Source organism: Elephantulus edwardii, unplaced genomic scaffold, assembly GCF_000299155.1.
Source record: "Elephantulus edwardii isolate Elephantulus edwardi_28Jun2011 unplaced genomic scaffold, EleEdw1.0 scaffold00061, whole genome shotgun sequence".
In the NCBI taxonomy this organism is placed as follows: Eukaryota; Metazoa; Chordata; class Mammalia; order Macroscelidea; family Macroscelididae; genus Elephantulus; species Elephantulus edwardii.
Genome location: NW_006399811.1, coordinates 4,137,142 through 4,155,179, shown reverse-complemented (window position 1 = coordinate 4,155,179; position 18,038 = coordinate 4,137,142). Strand labels below are relative to the sequence as shown.

Sequence of the window (18,038 nt, the reverse complement as noted above, 5' to 3'; positions counted from 1 at the left end):
CTACCCCACACCCAGTGGATGATTCAGCTCCCTTTCTTCTGCCCTCCTCCTCCCTACTGCACTGCCATCTGTTTTTCTAATGATGGCAGAAGAGGAGCTATTTTGTTAGCTTCCACCACAACAAAGTACACTCTATGTGCTAACATTGTTCTTGATACACTCTGACTGAGATTGCCCTTTTTTATTTTATTGCTATCATTTCCCCCACCCAGTTTTCTCTTTTTTTTTTTTTTCCAAACTCCACCCATTACCACTCTTTGGCCTCATAGACATCCTGATTTCCCAGAACTAGATCAAGAGACCCACAGGGAAACAGAAGAATAGAGGGCTTACCGTGCATTTGGGCTGCGTGTGTGTGGTAGAGAAGGGAGGGAGGGTGTGAGAAATCAGTGGCAGTAAAAGGCTCTCCCTGCAGCACAAGAGGAGCCAGAAGAACCCAAGCACTGCTGCTAAGTGGTCTAATCCTTTCCAGTGAGGGATGTGAATGACAAAACCTATCACGAGACTATAATATTTATATTTGTCACTGGCTATTCACGGGACAAGGAGACCTGAAGGCAGAGTGGCTAATGAGTCAGATTGCTAACCTAAACAAATGTCAGTGGTTCAAATTTACCAGTCCCAGAAATATGAGAGGTCTCATCCCATAAATACTGACAACCTTTGAAACCCAGTGGAGAGTCTCAATGATTTAAAATCAACTCAACAACAGTGGATTTGATTTCCAAGATGAAAGGGCTTGAATAGAGGTGAGGTCAGAACCATTGCTCCTTGTTCACATCAGGATTCCAGCAAGTCTCTGCTTTCTCTTGACTGCGTCTTCTAATAATAACAACTCCAGTTAACCTAGCTTCAACAAAAAAGGAATACTTTCACTGAGCTAGATTGACAAAGTTGCCACAAAAATGAGCTCAGACATAACAATCGTTAGGAGGGTGCTGCTGCTGCTGTTGTTGTTGTTGTATACCATCAATCAGAACTGACTCATAGCTGACCCTCAAATGGGTCTTCAGAGACTGCCCGTATTTCCCTCTTGGAACAGATAGTGCATTCGAGCATGGCTTTGAGTTGGCAGGGCAACTCCTTACCATAAACTCTCCACAGGAGGGTACAGGACTGGACAATGCTCTATTCTGCTATACACAGGGCCATTATGGATGGGAACACATTTGAGTACCTAATAATAACCACAAGAAGGGATTCAGAGTATCTGCAAGTCCTCCACTGGAAGAAGAATCCACTATGTAGAGTATATAGAATTTTAAAATTTTTTCATAAATATATATACACGTATATATACATACATACACATAAACATATATATATACACAAACATATATACACATATATATACATATATACACACATATATGTGTATATATATGTATATATATATATATTTATGTAGTAACATCTTATTGTTTGTAGATATCCTTGAAATAAATTGTGATTCACAATGAATGACCTTACGTACAGGAGACCAAAATCTTGCCCAATCCTATGTTATGCTCACAAGCCCTGCTGAGCCGGTTCTTGTAGTCACTATGACAATCCATCATTTGGAGTATCTTTCTATTTTTCCTTGATCAACTTGGTAACATAAAAGTAGAAGGTAGTGAAGGTAAATTTGGATTAGCTGCTCTGTGGGAGAAAGATGGACAGTCTCCTCTTGTGCTATTTCCAGTCTAGGAAAGCCAGTGGAGAGTCAGTGATGAGCTGGTTCCAACTCGACTGCAATGAATGTGAGAGGTTATTTTGGCTTTTCTCTAAGAAGTGGCAAAAAGAGGCCTGCTGGACTCAGGCAGTCATTGAAAATGAGTGAAGCCCACCATGCAAGAAGGCACAGGGGGAAAGGAGGACCGTATTGAAACAATAGCTGCCTTTCTGAAGCTGTAGCTACTATTCAGATCCAGCAAAGCATTGCCATATAGTGTCCATAGAGTTTTAGCTTTATTCATTGGGTGTGAAGGAAGCTGGGGGAGGGAGAGAGAGAAAGAATTTATATACACACATACTACTTTTATGTGAAATACCAAATTTTTAAACGTTGACAACCAAAATAAGTCTTCAGATACCATGTTAGTGGACCTGTCTGTGGGCTACTTGTCTGTAAATTTAGGTGTAACTAAGATCATCCATAAGAAATGTACTTAATGGGTGGCAGGTATGGCACATGCCCCAGGCACCACCTAAAGGCAAGGTACCACTGAGCTCTATGAGCCACTGCCAGCTATGAGAGGTCACCAGGAAAAATTAAACGAAAAGAATTATTGCTTTCAAGTAGATTCTAACTCATGGTAACCTTCCAGGACAGAGTAGAAATGCTTCACAGGGTTTCCAAGGCTGCCCACTAGCTTCTCCATGGGAGAAGCACTGGTAAACTTCTGTGTGATTTACTGCCTCTGAAAGCTCTCTGGAGGGTCAGCTATGAGTTGGTGATGTCTTGATGGCACACAACGACAATTCTGTATAGAAGCATGCAGCATCCTTCTCCCATGGAACTACTAACAGTTTTAATCTGCTGATCTTTTAGAAAGCAGTCAACTCACTATACTGAGTTCCTCTTGAAAGAGAGAGAGTGGAAAGAAAATTACTTTGAACCCATCGCAGCCTAATTTTTATCATTTAGAGTGAGGAAAGTGCAGTGATAGTTTTCCTGTAATGTCATATGTTAAGTAAAAAATTAAAGAGCTTGGCTTATGTTTCCAAATTGATAGTATGGTAAAGTTATCTAGAAGATAAACATCAGGTGTTCAAATTTCAAAAGCTCCTTGCTGTCGAGTCATAACCGACTCCTAGCTGACCTTCCGTTCTGTTTCAAATGAGGTTAAATTGCCTGGAAGGAGACTATCTATATTTCTCCAGAGAACCAGGTGGGAGAGTCAAACTGCCAGAGAAGCTTTGCCTTGGGCTGGCAGTGTTGCTCCCTCTGGCTCTGCCTGCTGAGCCCGCTAGACCTTTGCAAAGAGCCAAAAATGCAGTACTTTTTTGCTACAGGTGCTATTTTCCATGGATACCCTCCTGGAGCACACTTAGAGAATTCCAGAATCACAAATAATCCTGATTTGCTTTCTAACTAGTGTCTTCTTTGCAAAGCTAAATGTAAGAAAGGTTAAAGTAAAAGTAGAGGAAGTGACAGTTGTGGGGAGAGTGGGATGTTGGTTTTGATGAAGTCAGATCCCTGTGGGTTGGGTGGACCAGAGATGAGCAGTGTGGGTTTGCAGAGGGAGAGGGCCACTTACCTCACATGATTGGATGCATTGGACCAGCGAGGGGTCTGGGTACCACTGCAGCCTCCCAGTGCACACGATGTTCTAAAGGGGAAGAAGAAAGGATGGTAAATACAGACACTTGCTCAGTGAATGAGGAGGCAAATCCTGAGTTTGCAGCCCCATTCCAAACCCAGACATGAGTGGTGAGACTCTCACAGCACCTGATAGAGTCTCAGTTCTCTGGCATTTCCCACGGAAATCTGCCTAATCCTGAGAGACAGTGTCAAGACAGAAACTCTTAGTAAACTACTGGATTTGTCCTCTTCAAAATTCCCTTCTCTACTCATAGGGTCCCAACATTTCCAGTGATGTGGACATAACTGAAAATGCACTTTAGCTATTACAATACTACATTTTATTCAGTTTTATTCCATCTTTGTTCAGCTTGTTTGGAAATTTTCTTATTGGATCATGTTATAAGAAATGGTGGGATGGTGACATTGATTGACCAGCAATCACTATCTATAAAGGATCAGACTGGCAATGGGAGACCCAAAGGACAGACAGAAAACATGGGGAGCATAAGTTGATGTGAATGAGGCTGGAATAATTAACAAAAAGAGAATCAAACTAATTGCACAACTTGATGAGTTTAATCAACCTCACTAAAGTACAGATGTAGGAATTGTTATATACTCAATTACCATAAAAAATTTAAAAAAGGATACTGTGAGGATTTAGCTGGTTTTTGTTCTGTTGTACATAGGGCTGCTAAGTGCCATAGTTATGTGGTTTAAATCCACCAGCTGCTCCTTGGGAGAAAGATGGGCAGTCTCCTCCTGTGTGATTTACTGCCTCTGAAAAACCACTGTAGGATAAGTTATTGGTCGCTTCCAACTCAATGGTACCCAACAACAACAGCAAAAACAGCAAAGGATTTAAATGCCAAGAAATATACGTGCATGAGAAATATCTCAACTGAACTGGGTCTCAGAAATTCTGTGTCCTATGATGTGAGTGGCCAAGTGAAGTCTGAAGCTGAATTACACTTTCTGTAACTCTTGTTAGCATCACTTATCTCCTGTAGGGAATAGAAGGGTGTCCACAAATACAGCTGATGTGAAACTACTGGGACTTAAAACAGTGCCAACTTCAAAACTGATGCTAGTGCAAGCACATCATGAAACACTATTGACTGTCTCATTCCAAACAGCCATGTTCATGGAATAGTCTATGGAAACAAACAGTCAGTCATGAACTCTGTTGAAGTAATAATAACAACTCATTTTTCACTGATCTTTCCCTTTTGAAAGTTTTTATTTCAAAATTTTAAAAGATGCACTGTATGGAAAGAGAAATCCCCACTGTAGCGTCTCAAAGACAAAATGAAGTCTCTCTCCAAAGTCTGTTACCAATATACACTTTGGCATCCTTTCACGCTCATGTTTTAACTTTGTGCAGCAAGAATTCAGTGCAACAGGAAGAAGAAGAGTACATGATATGATAGGAGCTTTACACATGATGACACCCCTAGTAACTGGAAATCATTTAGAATGTTGTTGGTGCTGTAATTAGTTTGGAGATACTTATTGGAGAGACATGTGTTTACAAGGAGTGCTGGTGGTGCAATGGTTGCTAACTGAAAGGTTAGTGGGTAGAGCCCAACCAGCAGCTTCTGTGGGAGAAAGATGTGGTGCTGTGCACTCATAAATGCCTTAGCCTAGGCAGCTCTATAGGGAACTCTGATGGCCTAGTGGCAAGAAGCTGCACTGCAAACCCGAAGGCACGTGGTTGGAGGCCACCAACTGCACAATGGTAGAAGGATGGGCAGTTTCCTCCCATGAGATTAACTGCCTCTGAAAACCCACCAGAGGGTCAGCTATGGGTTGGTTCCAACTCGATTATAAACAACAACAAAAAGCAACTCTATGGGACAGTTATACTCTGTCCGATAGTTGTCCTATGGGTTGGAATAGACTAGATGGCATACAACAACGTAAGTGGTAATATGAATTTATACCTCCTGGTTATTCATGATAAAGGGAAGCTGTAATTTTTTGTTGTTTTATTTTCTTTAAAATATTTTATACTGGCTTGCTTATAAAGTTTGTATACATTGTTTTTCACACCAAATATTTCTCATTTCTTTTACCCACCCTTCCTTCCACCCATCAAATTGTGCGACCCTATGATTACTGCCCCCACTCGCCCATCCTCACCCTTCTGCTTCCCCCCACCCTCTTAGATCTTCATTCACATTCTACAATAATGGTCTTATACAGTATGAAAACTATAATATTTTATGAGACTGTTATCATACCATTCATTTATAGTTTTCTTAAAAGCGACATAAATAAGTCTACACATATGTTGATTTTAAAAACTCTGAAATTGATTTAGACAGTAACTTGACTTAAGTTAGCATTGCACTAAAAATTATCAAACCGATAAAGAATGTAAACAAGCAATAATGGTGCTCAGTCTACTGGGAAAAAAAAAAGAATTATCCTTCTGCAGTTAAGGTTGTTTAAGCAGAACAATCTGCATATAAACTATGGCTCTGCTAAGTAGAAATGATTATTGTTTATGTTATAAAGCAGGTTTAACTGTAGCTATACTTAGCAGTGGCCATAACTTTTATTATTTAAAATACCATTGCTTTTATACTCTGTTGCTTTTCCTTGATAGAAATAATGGCAAAAAGCACAACAGTTTTTGCCTTTGAAATGGAAACGGAGGACGACTGTATTTCTTTCATAGCACAGCATTGACTAAGGACCCTGATGTTCCCACCTGAATCATTTGATTCAGACCAAATGTATATACTCATCCCTTTCCATGAGCTCAACTTTCTGTGGAACAGGGAGAGCTGAAGATCTAGTCATTACTCCTGGGGAACTGTAATTACACTAAGAGTTCCTGCAGCGCAAGTAGTTAGTGTAATTGGCTACCAGTTGGCAGATTGGAGGTTCTAGTCTACAAGAAGTTGCTCAAAAGATACATCCAGTGATCTACTTCAAGAATATCAACACTGAAAACCTGTGAGTGCCCTGACTGTGTGTCCACGGGAAATCAAATTAATTTGGACCCTACCAATTTATAATATGGTACTTGGGGTGGGGGGGGGGAAGGATTGCTCAGCCCATGAAAAAGGAATTTATAATTTAAAATAATGACACAGGAGGACACTGTCTTATCTTTCTCCCATGGAACTGCTGGTAGATTCAAACCACCTACTTTTAGATTTATATTTATGTGTGTATATATAATTTATATTATACATACATACATATGTGTGTGTGTGTGTGTGTGTGTGTGTGTGTGTGTGTGTGTGTGTATTGGTCAAACATTCTTCTTGGTCTTATAGCCCTGGTGTGTCCACTTGTTGTACAGAGGTAACTTGTGGTTGCTGTGAAGCTGGACACTGTGACACTGATGTGTCAAAAGTGATAATGGTTAACCATGGTGGACAGTGTTGGGTGGAGTTCCCCAATCAAGCTTGGAAGCAGGAGAGACATCCACTTCCGAAATAGCTTGCCTCTGGAAACCCTATGAACCCGAAAAAAGGATGAAAGTTTTACAAGTGTTCATGTCTTTTGTTCATAGGGTGGCTATGAGTTGCCTACAACTTGACGGCACTTAACAACAACGACAACAAAGAGAGAGCTTAGTTGGCCTAGTGGACAGAAAATGATGTTACCAAGCCAAAGGTGGGTGACTTTAATCCATAGCCCACAGGTCTGGTTTTAATTGTTTTTGGTGAAACACTCTTCTACGTTGTATAGCCCTGGTCTGTCCACTTGCTGTACAGAGGTAACTCATGGTTGCTGTGATACTGAACACTGTGACACTGATGTGTTAAATGTGATAATAGGAAAGTCCAACAATGAATGAATGGAAATCCAAAATCTCTGTAGATGTTCATAAAAAAATTTTTAAAAATGTGTTAATAGTCACTCATGGCAGACAGTGTTTGGTGGAGCTCTCTGATTAAAACAAACTTGGAAGCAGGAGTGGCATGCACTTCCAAAATAGCTTGCCTCCAGAAACCCTATGAACCTGGAGAAAAGATGAAAATATACAAGTATTCAGGTCTTTCGTTCATAAGGTCAGTATGAGTTGCCTATGACTCGACAGCACTTAACAACAATAACAACATCTATATTGTATGTAACAACTATGTCCTGAATTGATTTTTAATTTCTTCTCTTAGGAGATGAGAGGAAAGAATGAAGAAGACATTATTGCTATCCTCAAGGAAGTTACAGCATAATGGGGAGTGGGATAACAATAGGAATCCCTGTGGTGCAAACAGTGCTCCAGGCTGCTATGTGAAAGTCTATAGGTTCTAGTCCAACCAGAAGTTCCTCAGAAGAAAGGCCTGGTGATCTCCTTCTTTCCTACAGCAAAAGATCAGTGGCTGTCCCCAAAGGTCCAATTGCCCAGATCACCATGACTGGCCAGCACAAGGTGAACTGTCAGCAGGGTTTTCCCCCTGCTCTGTTTCCTTTCTGTTGGGACATTTCTCTGCTGAAGAAAACATCAATATAAGAGAAAATATCCAGAAGTTCATCTGTGAATTTTCAAATCATTACCTTGAGCGAGGAGTCCTGGGAAAAAAGAGCCTCTGCAAGAATGTGTGAACTCCTAAGAAAGGACAAGAGAGGCTGTGCCAGGCTTCCTTACCTGAAAAGTCAGGAAGGCTCTAACACTCTGAGAAAGTTTCCTTTTCTACTGAGGTAGAGGAGCTGTGACTTTGTAGGAGAATTCTTTTATCTAGAAAGCCAAGATGTGGCCAAGCTCACAACCTCCTACCCTGTTGAAATTGTACAGCCAATGCTCGTGTTTTAAAACCACCAAGGAGAGAGTAGGAAAACTACTTCTTTGTTTCTTACAAAAAGCCCAGAACAAAGCAGTTCAGGGAGCTCAGCCATTTTGGACAATCGTCCTTTGAAGCTCTGCCTAATAAAATTCTTCCCGTTATTAAAGAGGTGTTAGTGGTGATTTACCCCCAGGTAGCTCCCCTGGGTCTTGTCTTCCAACAACTTATCTTCTTCCAGGGCCAGCGTACTCATGAGACACTCACACAATGTCTCTGGAAGACAACTGGAAAATTCCCCAATGAACTTGTGGGCCTTCTTTGTGGGAGCTCTGGTGGCCTGGCCTAGTAGCAAAGAGCGAAGCTGCCAACCCAAGGGCATGCGGTTCAAGGCTCTGCGGGAGAAAGATGGGCAATCTCTTCTCATGAGATTTTCTGCCTCTGAAAATCTACTGAGGGTCAGCTATGAATAGCTTTTGATGGTACATAACAACAAATACACACACATATACACCCCTAATCACATAAATATAAATTATATATACACATAAATATGAAATTTATATATATATGCATAAATGTAACAGCACATAAATCTAAATTGTATATAAACACAAATTATAGAGAAATATAAATTATACATCTATAAATATAAATTATATATATATATATATATATAGAGAGAGAGAGAGAGAGAGAGAGAGAGAGAGAGTTGTTGTTAAGTGCTGTAGAATCTTAGATGACTCATAGCAATTCTATGAATGAAAGACCTGAACACTTGTATAACTTTCATCGTTTCTCCAAGTTCATAGAGTTATATATAATGGCCTAGTGGTTAGGGGAGTTGCACTGCCAACAAAAGTAGATGACTGGTTCAGTTCCACTGACTGCTCTATGGGGATAAAAGTTGGGCAGGCTCCTCTTATGTAATTTACAGTGCCGTTGTACTCTGGTGGCTTAGTGGCAAGGAGTTGCACTGTCAACCTAAAAGTAGGTGGTTTGAATCTCCATGGGAGAGAGACAGTGTCCCCCCCCATGCCATTTATAAACTCTGAAAACCCACTGGAGGATCTGTTATGCATTAGTTTCAGTTCAATAGTACACAGTAACAAGAAATATACACACAAATGTGTGTGTGTGTGTTTATATATATATATTTTTTTCCCCTTCTCATCATTTCAGTTTCAGTCTCACAGACAAAGGTTATTAAAAATTCCTTTTTTCAGTCAGTGACATTTCATCAGGAAACTTTGAATGGCCATTAATTCTCTTCCCAGCCTAGTTTGTAAAAGGAGAAGAAAATTTCCATGTCTTTATAAAAAATCAAACCAAAACAAAACAATAGAAAGATATTTCTCTTTATTATATCTTTTCAGAGCTGGAGACACTCTCCAAAAGAACTATTCATAATTAGTTAATTGAAATCACATTGTTTTTTCTTTCCTTCAGAACTACTTGTAAGTGCTGGTAACATTGTCAGACATTCCACATGTGCCCTTTTAAATTCTGATAAGAACATAGACAAAGCATCTTTGGCCTTGCACATGAGTTGTCAGAGTACCAGAAGGTAAATTGTACCATATTTGAGAACTGGATGACTTCACTTTTTATTTTATGCCAGTTGCTACCTTGTTTTTCATCAAAACTCACACTACTTAAAACCTCAGAAATTCTTTTAATCAAAAGAAAACAAACAAACAAAAAATCCCTACAAAAACAAAGCACCACTCTAAGAGTCAGGAATCCTTCTTAGGAATAAAAACTAATAGAATCTCAGGAAAGAGTAAAGAAGTTCAGTTGTTGCTGTCATTTGATCCCTTGAGTTGACAGACTTATAGTGATCACAGACTGAAGCCATGTCCATCATGTCTAAAAGTATATTTGATTGCTCTTTAAACACAAACAAACCTCTTTTGGTAAACTTTCTCCCCCCTGTTTTATTGGTATGCATATATTTATTCATATACAGTGTGTTTCATTCATGCTCATAGTGGTGTTTTTGTGTGTTTCACACTTTCCTTAAGTGACAATATGCTTCATACAGTCATTACCATGCATTGTATTTTATAAAATTAATCACCATTGGACTATCTTCAACCTTACTCCATCTTTTCAGGTCCCTGCTGGGTCTTTCCCACTTCCTTTCCTTAATCCTTCCACTCACCAAACTGTGTGGACTTGAGATTTCACCCCTACCCAGCCTTATCCCTCTGCTCCCACTCCTTTGTCCCATGGGAAGCCTAAACACATTTTACTAGTTATCGTATTTTTATAATAATGGTTTATGCAGTATTTGCCTTTGTGAGACTGAGTTCACTCAGTTTAATATTCTCCGATGTCTCCCAAGTTATGTAGTATTTTTCTTTTAAATTGAAACAAACTTCTTTTACAAGAAGACAAACAGTATTATGATATCTCTTCCATAAATTTTTTAAACTTCTTGGGGAGGGGACAGAAGCTCAGGTGGTGTAGACCGTGAGGAGAAATGTGCCCCATCCCAAAAGCTGCAGCTCCCTGAAAGTTTGGCTCCACCAGTGGCTTGGAAGGAGAAAGATGGGAAATCTCCTTCCGTGCAATTCACCACCTCTGAACATGCACTGGAAAGCAGCTCTGAGTTGGTTCTGTCTAGACAGCAATGAGATTTATGAGGGGAGGGACAGGGGTTTGGGGGATGAAGTTGAGAGTTATTTATTTCCTATTTAGTAGGCAATTACAAACATATACCCAGAAAGAAAAAAAATGAATATAAATATATTGATATATATAAAAATATATGTATATATAAATATATAAAGGAATAGAAATATATACGAAAAATGAATAGATGAAGAGATGGAAGGATGAATTAAAAACCTTGCGTGAACAGGGTAAAAACCTTGTGTGAACAGGGTGATGCACAATGAATCTCATGGAACTTGGAGTCAGAGTATTAGCCTGCAGTTCCTTTCACCTTTGTTTCTTATTCTCACCAGCTGTGTGACTTTGCACCAACCAGACAATAATAGCTAATTTATCTCTAAAATAAAGATAATAAAATCTTTCTTTCCTTGATTATTGGTTTGCAATGGGATTCAGATGAGATGATACACAGAAAACAACTTCAAAGATATTGAAGTGTTATCCAAATGTATCATTTTTTTATTACAAAGAATGAAGTTACTGAGGTAAACTAGAGAAAATGCTACAATTTAATCCACTGTTCTGCAGTTTTGCCAGATACAAAGAGAACTGATGAATGAAAGGTGATAGTTATCTGCATGAAATAGGCAATTACCACTCTCTAAACAAACGAGCCATGTAGCAAATGGCTGCTGCTTGTAGTTAAAATATTTATGTGGCCATTATTTTACTTTTCAGTAGCAATGCTTCTCAAAGGGTTCCAATGGAATTACCTGGGGTGCTTGTTAAAGATACATATTCCAAGATGCATATTTTTGCCTTTCTGGAGGTAGAATTTAGGTCTGCTCTTCTTTTTCAAATAGGGAGGGAGTGGGGCAAGGAAGGAGTGGAGGGAAGGGGGAAGAAAGAGGGAACTCAGAAAACTTAGGGATTAGTGGAGGGAAGAATGGAGTGAAAGGCAAGGTGCAGTGAAGATTTGATGAGATATAGTGATAAAAGACTTTGATCAATTGTAGTTAGTATTAGAAAACAATGTATGTTATTTATTATGCTAAAACCAATTAAAAAAGCTTTAAGAGGAAATAAGGAGAAAAAACTACACAAACTAAGTGTAGTTGCTGTTCTGTATCACTGAGTAAAAACTGACCCATAGCTGACCCTCCAGTGGGTTTTCAGAGGCAGTTTAATCTCATGGAGTAGATTACTCATCACAATTTAAGATTGTAGATAATATGGAACCCCTCTTAAGTCAATTTGAGTTCTTTAATTCTACTGCTTTGCTTTAAGAAGCATTCCTTCTTATCCGTGACAAGAAGTTCAGATTCTATACTTGTTAGGCTTAATGCAAAGAGCTCTAGTGGCACAGTGTTTAAAGTGGAAGCCTGCTAATCAGAAAGCTGGTAGTTTGAACCCATTGGCCTTTTTTTCGGGAGAAAGATGAAGTAATCTTCCACTCAGGTTTATAGAACTTGTGGTCAGTTACAGAATCACTATGGGTTGAAATTAACTTAATGGTAGTGAGTTGTCCCTCTGTACCATTATAGACATCATGAGACTCCAATGACTGGCACACAATCGCGTCTCAGAGGGTCAGGGTGCTAGTATACAAGAGCAATACTCTCATCATCATGTCTCCAGCTCCCACTGCCTTGCTTTTTTTTTTTCTTTTACAATGAAGTTCCAATGTTCTATACATGGAATATCCTTAGTACATTGGGTAGAAATCCTCTTTATTTACATGATGGCTACAGGAGAGCTGAGAGCACTCAGGTAGCAGCTTGTGTTACCACCCTATGAGAATTAGAGCTAACTATAGAGACTAAGGTGCACCTGATCCAGGCCATGGTCTTTGCAATTACTTGCTATGCATCAGAGAGCTGGACAATGTCTAAGGAGATAGAAGAAGAATCGATGCCTTTGAGTTGTGCTGGAGAAGGGTATTGAACAATCATGGACCACCAAGAGAATGAACAGGTCTGTATTGAAGGGAGTGAAACCAAGTTGTTCCTTGGAGGCAAAGATTTTGAAGATCCTTCTCACATACTTGGGGCCAGGAATAACCAGTCCTTGGAGAAAGACATCATGTTTGGAAGGGTGGAAGGATAGTACAGGAGATGATGACCCTTGATGAGATGGATTGAAATAGTAACTAGGGTAATGGCAGAAGGTATGCTGGAGTCAGTAAGAGCATGCTTGAGAATTACTGTACATAAAGAGTCATTACGAATCACAGGTGACTTGATGGCATATAATAGAAACAATTGAAAGAACACCTGGATTTTCTTTTTCTTTTTTTTGTGTAAAGGATATTGATTGAGGGGCTCAGAAAAGTATAAAAATCTTTCAAGCTTTGAAATACGGCCCTCGGAGGTGTTTGCTTTTGTTTTTGCCCTCAGAAACCAATTCTCCTGCTAAACAAGGAAGGAGGAAGCTTACTTCGTTACCTCACCCTCTTTCCTACATTGTTTGAAGCAGCTAATTTAACGACATACTTACTTTGCATAAGTATTACACATATTTCAATGATTTTGTGAAGACAATCATATTGTTGTTGTATACCATTTACTCTGAACAGACCCATAGCTAACCCTACAACATATTTTCAGAGGCAATAATTGCACAGGAGGAGATTGTCCATTCTTGTCTCACAGAGAAAGCTGCTGGAGGATTCGAACTGTGTGCCTTCAGGATTGCAGTGCAGATTCTTACCACTAGGCCACCAAAGTTCCCTAGAATAAACATACCTCTAACAATTCAACAAATTATGGCCTATTGCTATAGCTTATTTAGTTGTAAGTTCAAATCACTAAGAGCAGGGAAGATGGGGAAAGGCAGACAAATGCTGGGTGAGGCGGCCTGCCTTCACACATCAGTAAAGGTTACTCTGCACCAAACTTTTAATTAAGTTTTAGACATGTTTCTCATCTGATCCTACATTAGCCATCTGAGACAGGGTATTTTTACATATAAGGAAATTTCTGTACACAACAATTAGGTAAATTTCCTGACACAAACGGTGAGTAACCGAAATGGTGAGTTAAAACCCTGTGTGGGGTTTTTGGGCAATTCTTTTCTTAAATATGTCTTTTTAATTCCAAGGTCTATAGTCTTTCTGTAATAGTATCCTCAAAACCATGTCTGGAAAATCTATTTCTTTTCCTAAGTCAGAGATTTACTGACTAGATAATAGTTATGATATAGATGTTTGTCACACTAGAAGAAAGTAGTCCACATTTCTTCTCTGGATTGAGACGTGAATAAAAGCCATTTGAATCTCTAAGAGAAGAATATTACAGGCAGAGGAGACCAGACAGCAGAGATTCTGAGGGAGACATGTGTGCAGAATGTTCAAGAATCAGCTAAGAGGCTTTTGTGGCAAAATAAGGCTGAAGTAAGGAAGTGTAGAAAGTAATTAAAAAGGCTATGCCTTGAATCTTACTTAGTAATAGAAGTCATAAATGAAATGGGGGGCTGGGTCACTGGGCCTAGAAGATTCGGAAAAGGGCTTGGCTTTTGCTCTGAGAGAGCCTGATTGAAAGGTTCTGAATAGAGGAATGACTTGATTTGACACATAATTTGATTGGTTATCCCTGGATTTGAGAGCTTTGATGGCCTAGTGAATAAGGACTTGTGTTGCCAACCCAAAGCCAGGAAGTCCAAATCTACCAACTGATCCTCCCATGCAGCTTGCAGCTTCTGAAAACCCACTTGAGGGTCAGCTATGAATTGGTTCTGACTCAACGATGAGTTGAGCTGATGGCTCATTGCTATGTTGACAACATATTAAGAAGGACTAATAGTTGAAGCTGGGAGAATATTTAGAAGACTATTATGATACCTCAAACAAAAGATGGTAGTGACTAGTGTGGCAGCAGTAGAAGTCATGAGAAGCGTTCAAATACTGAGTACATTTTAAATACAGAGCCTTGAGAATGCTGGGTGTATAGTGTAAGTAAAAGAAATGTGAAGTCCAAGATAATCCTATTTTTATTTTATCTGAAAAATTGGGTCAAGAGAGTTGCCATTAACCAAGAGGTAAGGATTGTGAGAAAAGCAACAGTAAGACCGAGGGGAGGCTTGCACTGCCAACTCAAGGTCCATGCTTCAAACCCACCAGCCGCCCTGAGAGAGAAAGATGGGCAATCTACTCCTGTGATTGGACGAGCAGCTTGGGATCAGTCACAACTCAATGAGAAAAACAAGGACAGTTGTGCACTGCTAACCCAAAGGCCTGTTTCTCTGAGGATTCTGCTTCACCAATCACTGCTTGAGAGAAAGATGAACAGTTTCCTCTCATGTGTTTGAAACCCTGATGGAGGGTCAGCTATGAGTAAGAACAGACGTAGGGAGAATGACAGCAAGTGAGAGAGTATTAGACATCAAAGGAGTCCTGGCCAGGTGGTTGTCCTTCAGATTTCTTGGCACAATTTGGTGAGCACATTCTGGGCAACATCTGTTTGTTGAAATATGTCAATTGGTATGCCATCAATTTCTGGCAAATTTGCAAATTTTTCCTTCTTCATCACAGGCTCTTGCTCATACGTTGTTTCGTGAAATTCTTCTATGTCCATCAAATCCTTTTGGTGTAATGACTCTGTAAACTCTTTTCATCTTCTTTTAATGCTTCCTGGATAATTCCTTATTCTGCTCAAAGCATCCTTAAGTATTGCAACTTGAGACTTGAATCTGTTCTTCATTTTCTTCAGCTTAACAAATGCTGAGCGAGTTCGGCACCTTACTGACTCCAGCTCCTCACACATTTCATTGTAATACTTGTCTCCCCTCACTGCCCTTTGGAATTTTCTGTTCAACCCCTTGATATCTTGATTTCTTCTCTTTGCTTTGGTTTCTTCGTGCTGTAGTGCAATAGTCAGAGTTTCTTCTGACATCCATCTTGGTCTTCTTCCTCTGTCTGTGCAATGACCTTTAGCATTCTTCCTGGATGATATTCTTGATATCGACCCATAGCTCATCTGATCTTCACTCATTAATGTTCAAGGCCTCAAACCTGTTCTTGAGATGGTTTTTGAAATTTAGCCAGGATAGACTCAAGGTCAAATTTTGGTTCCCATGAATTTAACTTTCCTCAGCTTCGGCTTGAATTTGCATATGAGTAGTTGGCGGTCTGATCCATAATCAGCACCTGGCCTAGTTTTCACAGCTGATATTGAGCTTCTCCAGCAATTCTTTCCATGATATAATCGATCTGATTCCTATGTATACCATCAGGTGAATTCCATGTGTATAGCCTGCATTTATATTTCTTTTTAAAACATTTTTAAAAATTTATTATTAATTTCAATAAAAATTTACAGACAGTTTGGATTTCCATTCATTCATTGTTTTACTTTTCTCCCCTCCCGGCCCTCCCCACCAGTACACTACCCTCTTGGAAAAGTAAAAGAAAAATTATTTCATTGTTTTACAATCCCTCCCCCCAGATCCACTCCACAATGCAGCCTTCGTTCTGGACTCCCATCATGACAAAAATACCTAATCACATATCCCTTTTAAACAGTTTTCTCCCTCATCTGTTTCAAAGCAGTATACATTTTGAAGCCATCTTTCTCAGTCTCTCCCCAACCCCGAGGTCAGTCCTGTTTTACAACAGTGGCACCGTGCAGTATTTGTCCTTTTGTGACTGAAATATTTCACTCAGCATAATATCCTCCAGAGTCACCCATTTTGAATAATATTGCATGAGTTCCTTGGTTTTTAATGCAGGATAATATTCCATTGTGTGAATATACCACAGCTTCTCTATCCATTCATTTTTTGATAGGCACTTAGGTTGTTTCCAACTCCTTGCTATTGTGAACAAAGCTTCAATAACATGGGTGTTCATATATCTGCTTGGGTGGCAGTTATGGTCTCTTTGGGGTATATTCCCAGTAGTGGAATTGCTGGGTCAAATGGTATCTCTATTTGCAACTTTTTGAGAAAGCGCCATACCACCTTCCACAGTGGTTGCACCATTTTACACTCCCACCAACAGTAAATAAGGGTTCCAGTTTCTCCACAACCCCACCAACATTTACTGTCTGCTGTTCTGTTAAATTTTGTTATTCTGACTGGGGTGAGATGATATCTCATACTTGTTTTTATTTGCACCTCTCTTAGAGCTAAGGATTTTGAACATTTCTTCATGTGCTTGTTAGCCATCTGAATGTCTTATTTGGTGAAGTGTCTGCTCAATATACTGTGCCCATTTCTATTGGATTATTTACCTTTATCTTGTTGTAGTGCACATTTACGTTTCTTATAAAATGTATTTGCAATGAATAAGTCATTGATTGTGCAAAATTCTATCATTCTATCTCCAGCTTAATTTCTGTCACCAAGTCTATGTTTTCCAACTACTGATCCTTCTTTTCCATTCCCAACTTTTGCATTGCAGTCACCCATTATTATTAATGCATCTTGATTGCATGTTCTATTGATCTCTGACTAAAAATAGTTGGTAGAAATCTTCTATTCCCTCTTCTTTGGCTCTGGTTGTTGGTGCATATATTTGAATGATGGTGGTATTCACTGGACCTCCTTGTATCTATATGGATATTATCCTGTCACTCACAACATTGTATTTCAAGATGGATTTAGAAATAACTTTTTTTTTTTTTGCAGCATCATGATAGATGGTGAAGAGATTAAGATTGATAATAGCTTTAGTTTTCTGGGCTTCACAATCAACACTCTTGGTACCAGCAGCCAAGAAATAAAAAGGACAAATTGTATGGAGAAAGTCTGCTGTCAGAGACCAATCCAGAGTACTGAAGAGTAGTGATGTCAGTCTGGAGACACCTGCTCCAGGCCACAATCTTTGCAATTACTTGCTATGCATCAGAAAGCTAGACAATGACTAGAAATGACAGAAGGAAAATTAATGCCTTTGAGCTGTAGTATTGGAGAAGAGTATTGAATATCTCATAGGCTGCTAGGAGAACAAACAGATTCATCCTAGAGAGGGTGAGACCAGGTTGCTCCTTAGAGGCAAGGATTCTGAAGCTTCATCTGACATACTTTGTACATGTTGCAAGGAGGGACCAGCCCTTGGAGAGGGATGTATGTCATGCTTGTAAGGGGAGAAGGACAGTGCAAGAGAGGAAGACCGTCAATGAGATGGACTGTCTCAGTACTGGGGTAATGGAAGTAGGGGTGTCAGACAATAAGATTGGCATAGGATAGAGCAGGTCTTAGGGCTGTTGTACATAGCGTCACTATGAGTCACAAATAACTCGATGGCACATAAGAACAGCAGCAAGGAGTCCTGGTGGTATAGTGTGTAACATGAGAAGATTGTCAGTTAAAATCCACAAGATACTCTGAACAAGAAAGATGGGCAGCCCACTCCCATAATATAGCCTCAGAAACCTGATAGAAGTTTGCTA

The 18,038-nt window shown here is 39.5% G+C and overlaps 1 protein-coding gene across 1 annotated transcript in view; it reads right to left on the bottom strand.

Moving 5' to 3' along the window:
• Positions 1–18,038, bottom strand: part of PAPPA2 (pappalysin 2) — a 475,277-nt gene that overhangs the window by 60,817 nt on the left and 396,422 nt on the right. The window contains exon 20 of the mRNA XM_006887711.1: positions 3,243–3,314. Within this exon, the coding sequence (XP_006887773.1) occupies positions 3,243–3,314 (72 nt within the window). The remainder of the gene's footprint in view (positions 1–3,242; positions 3,315–18,038) is intronic.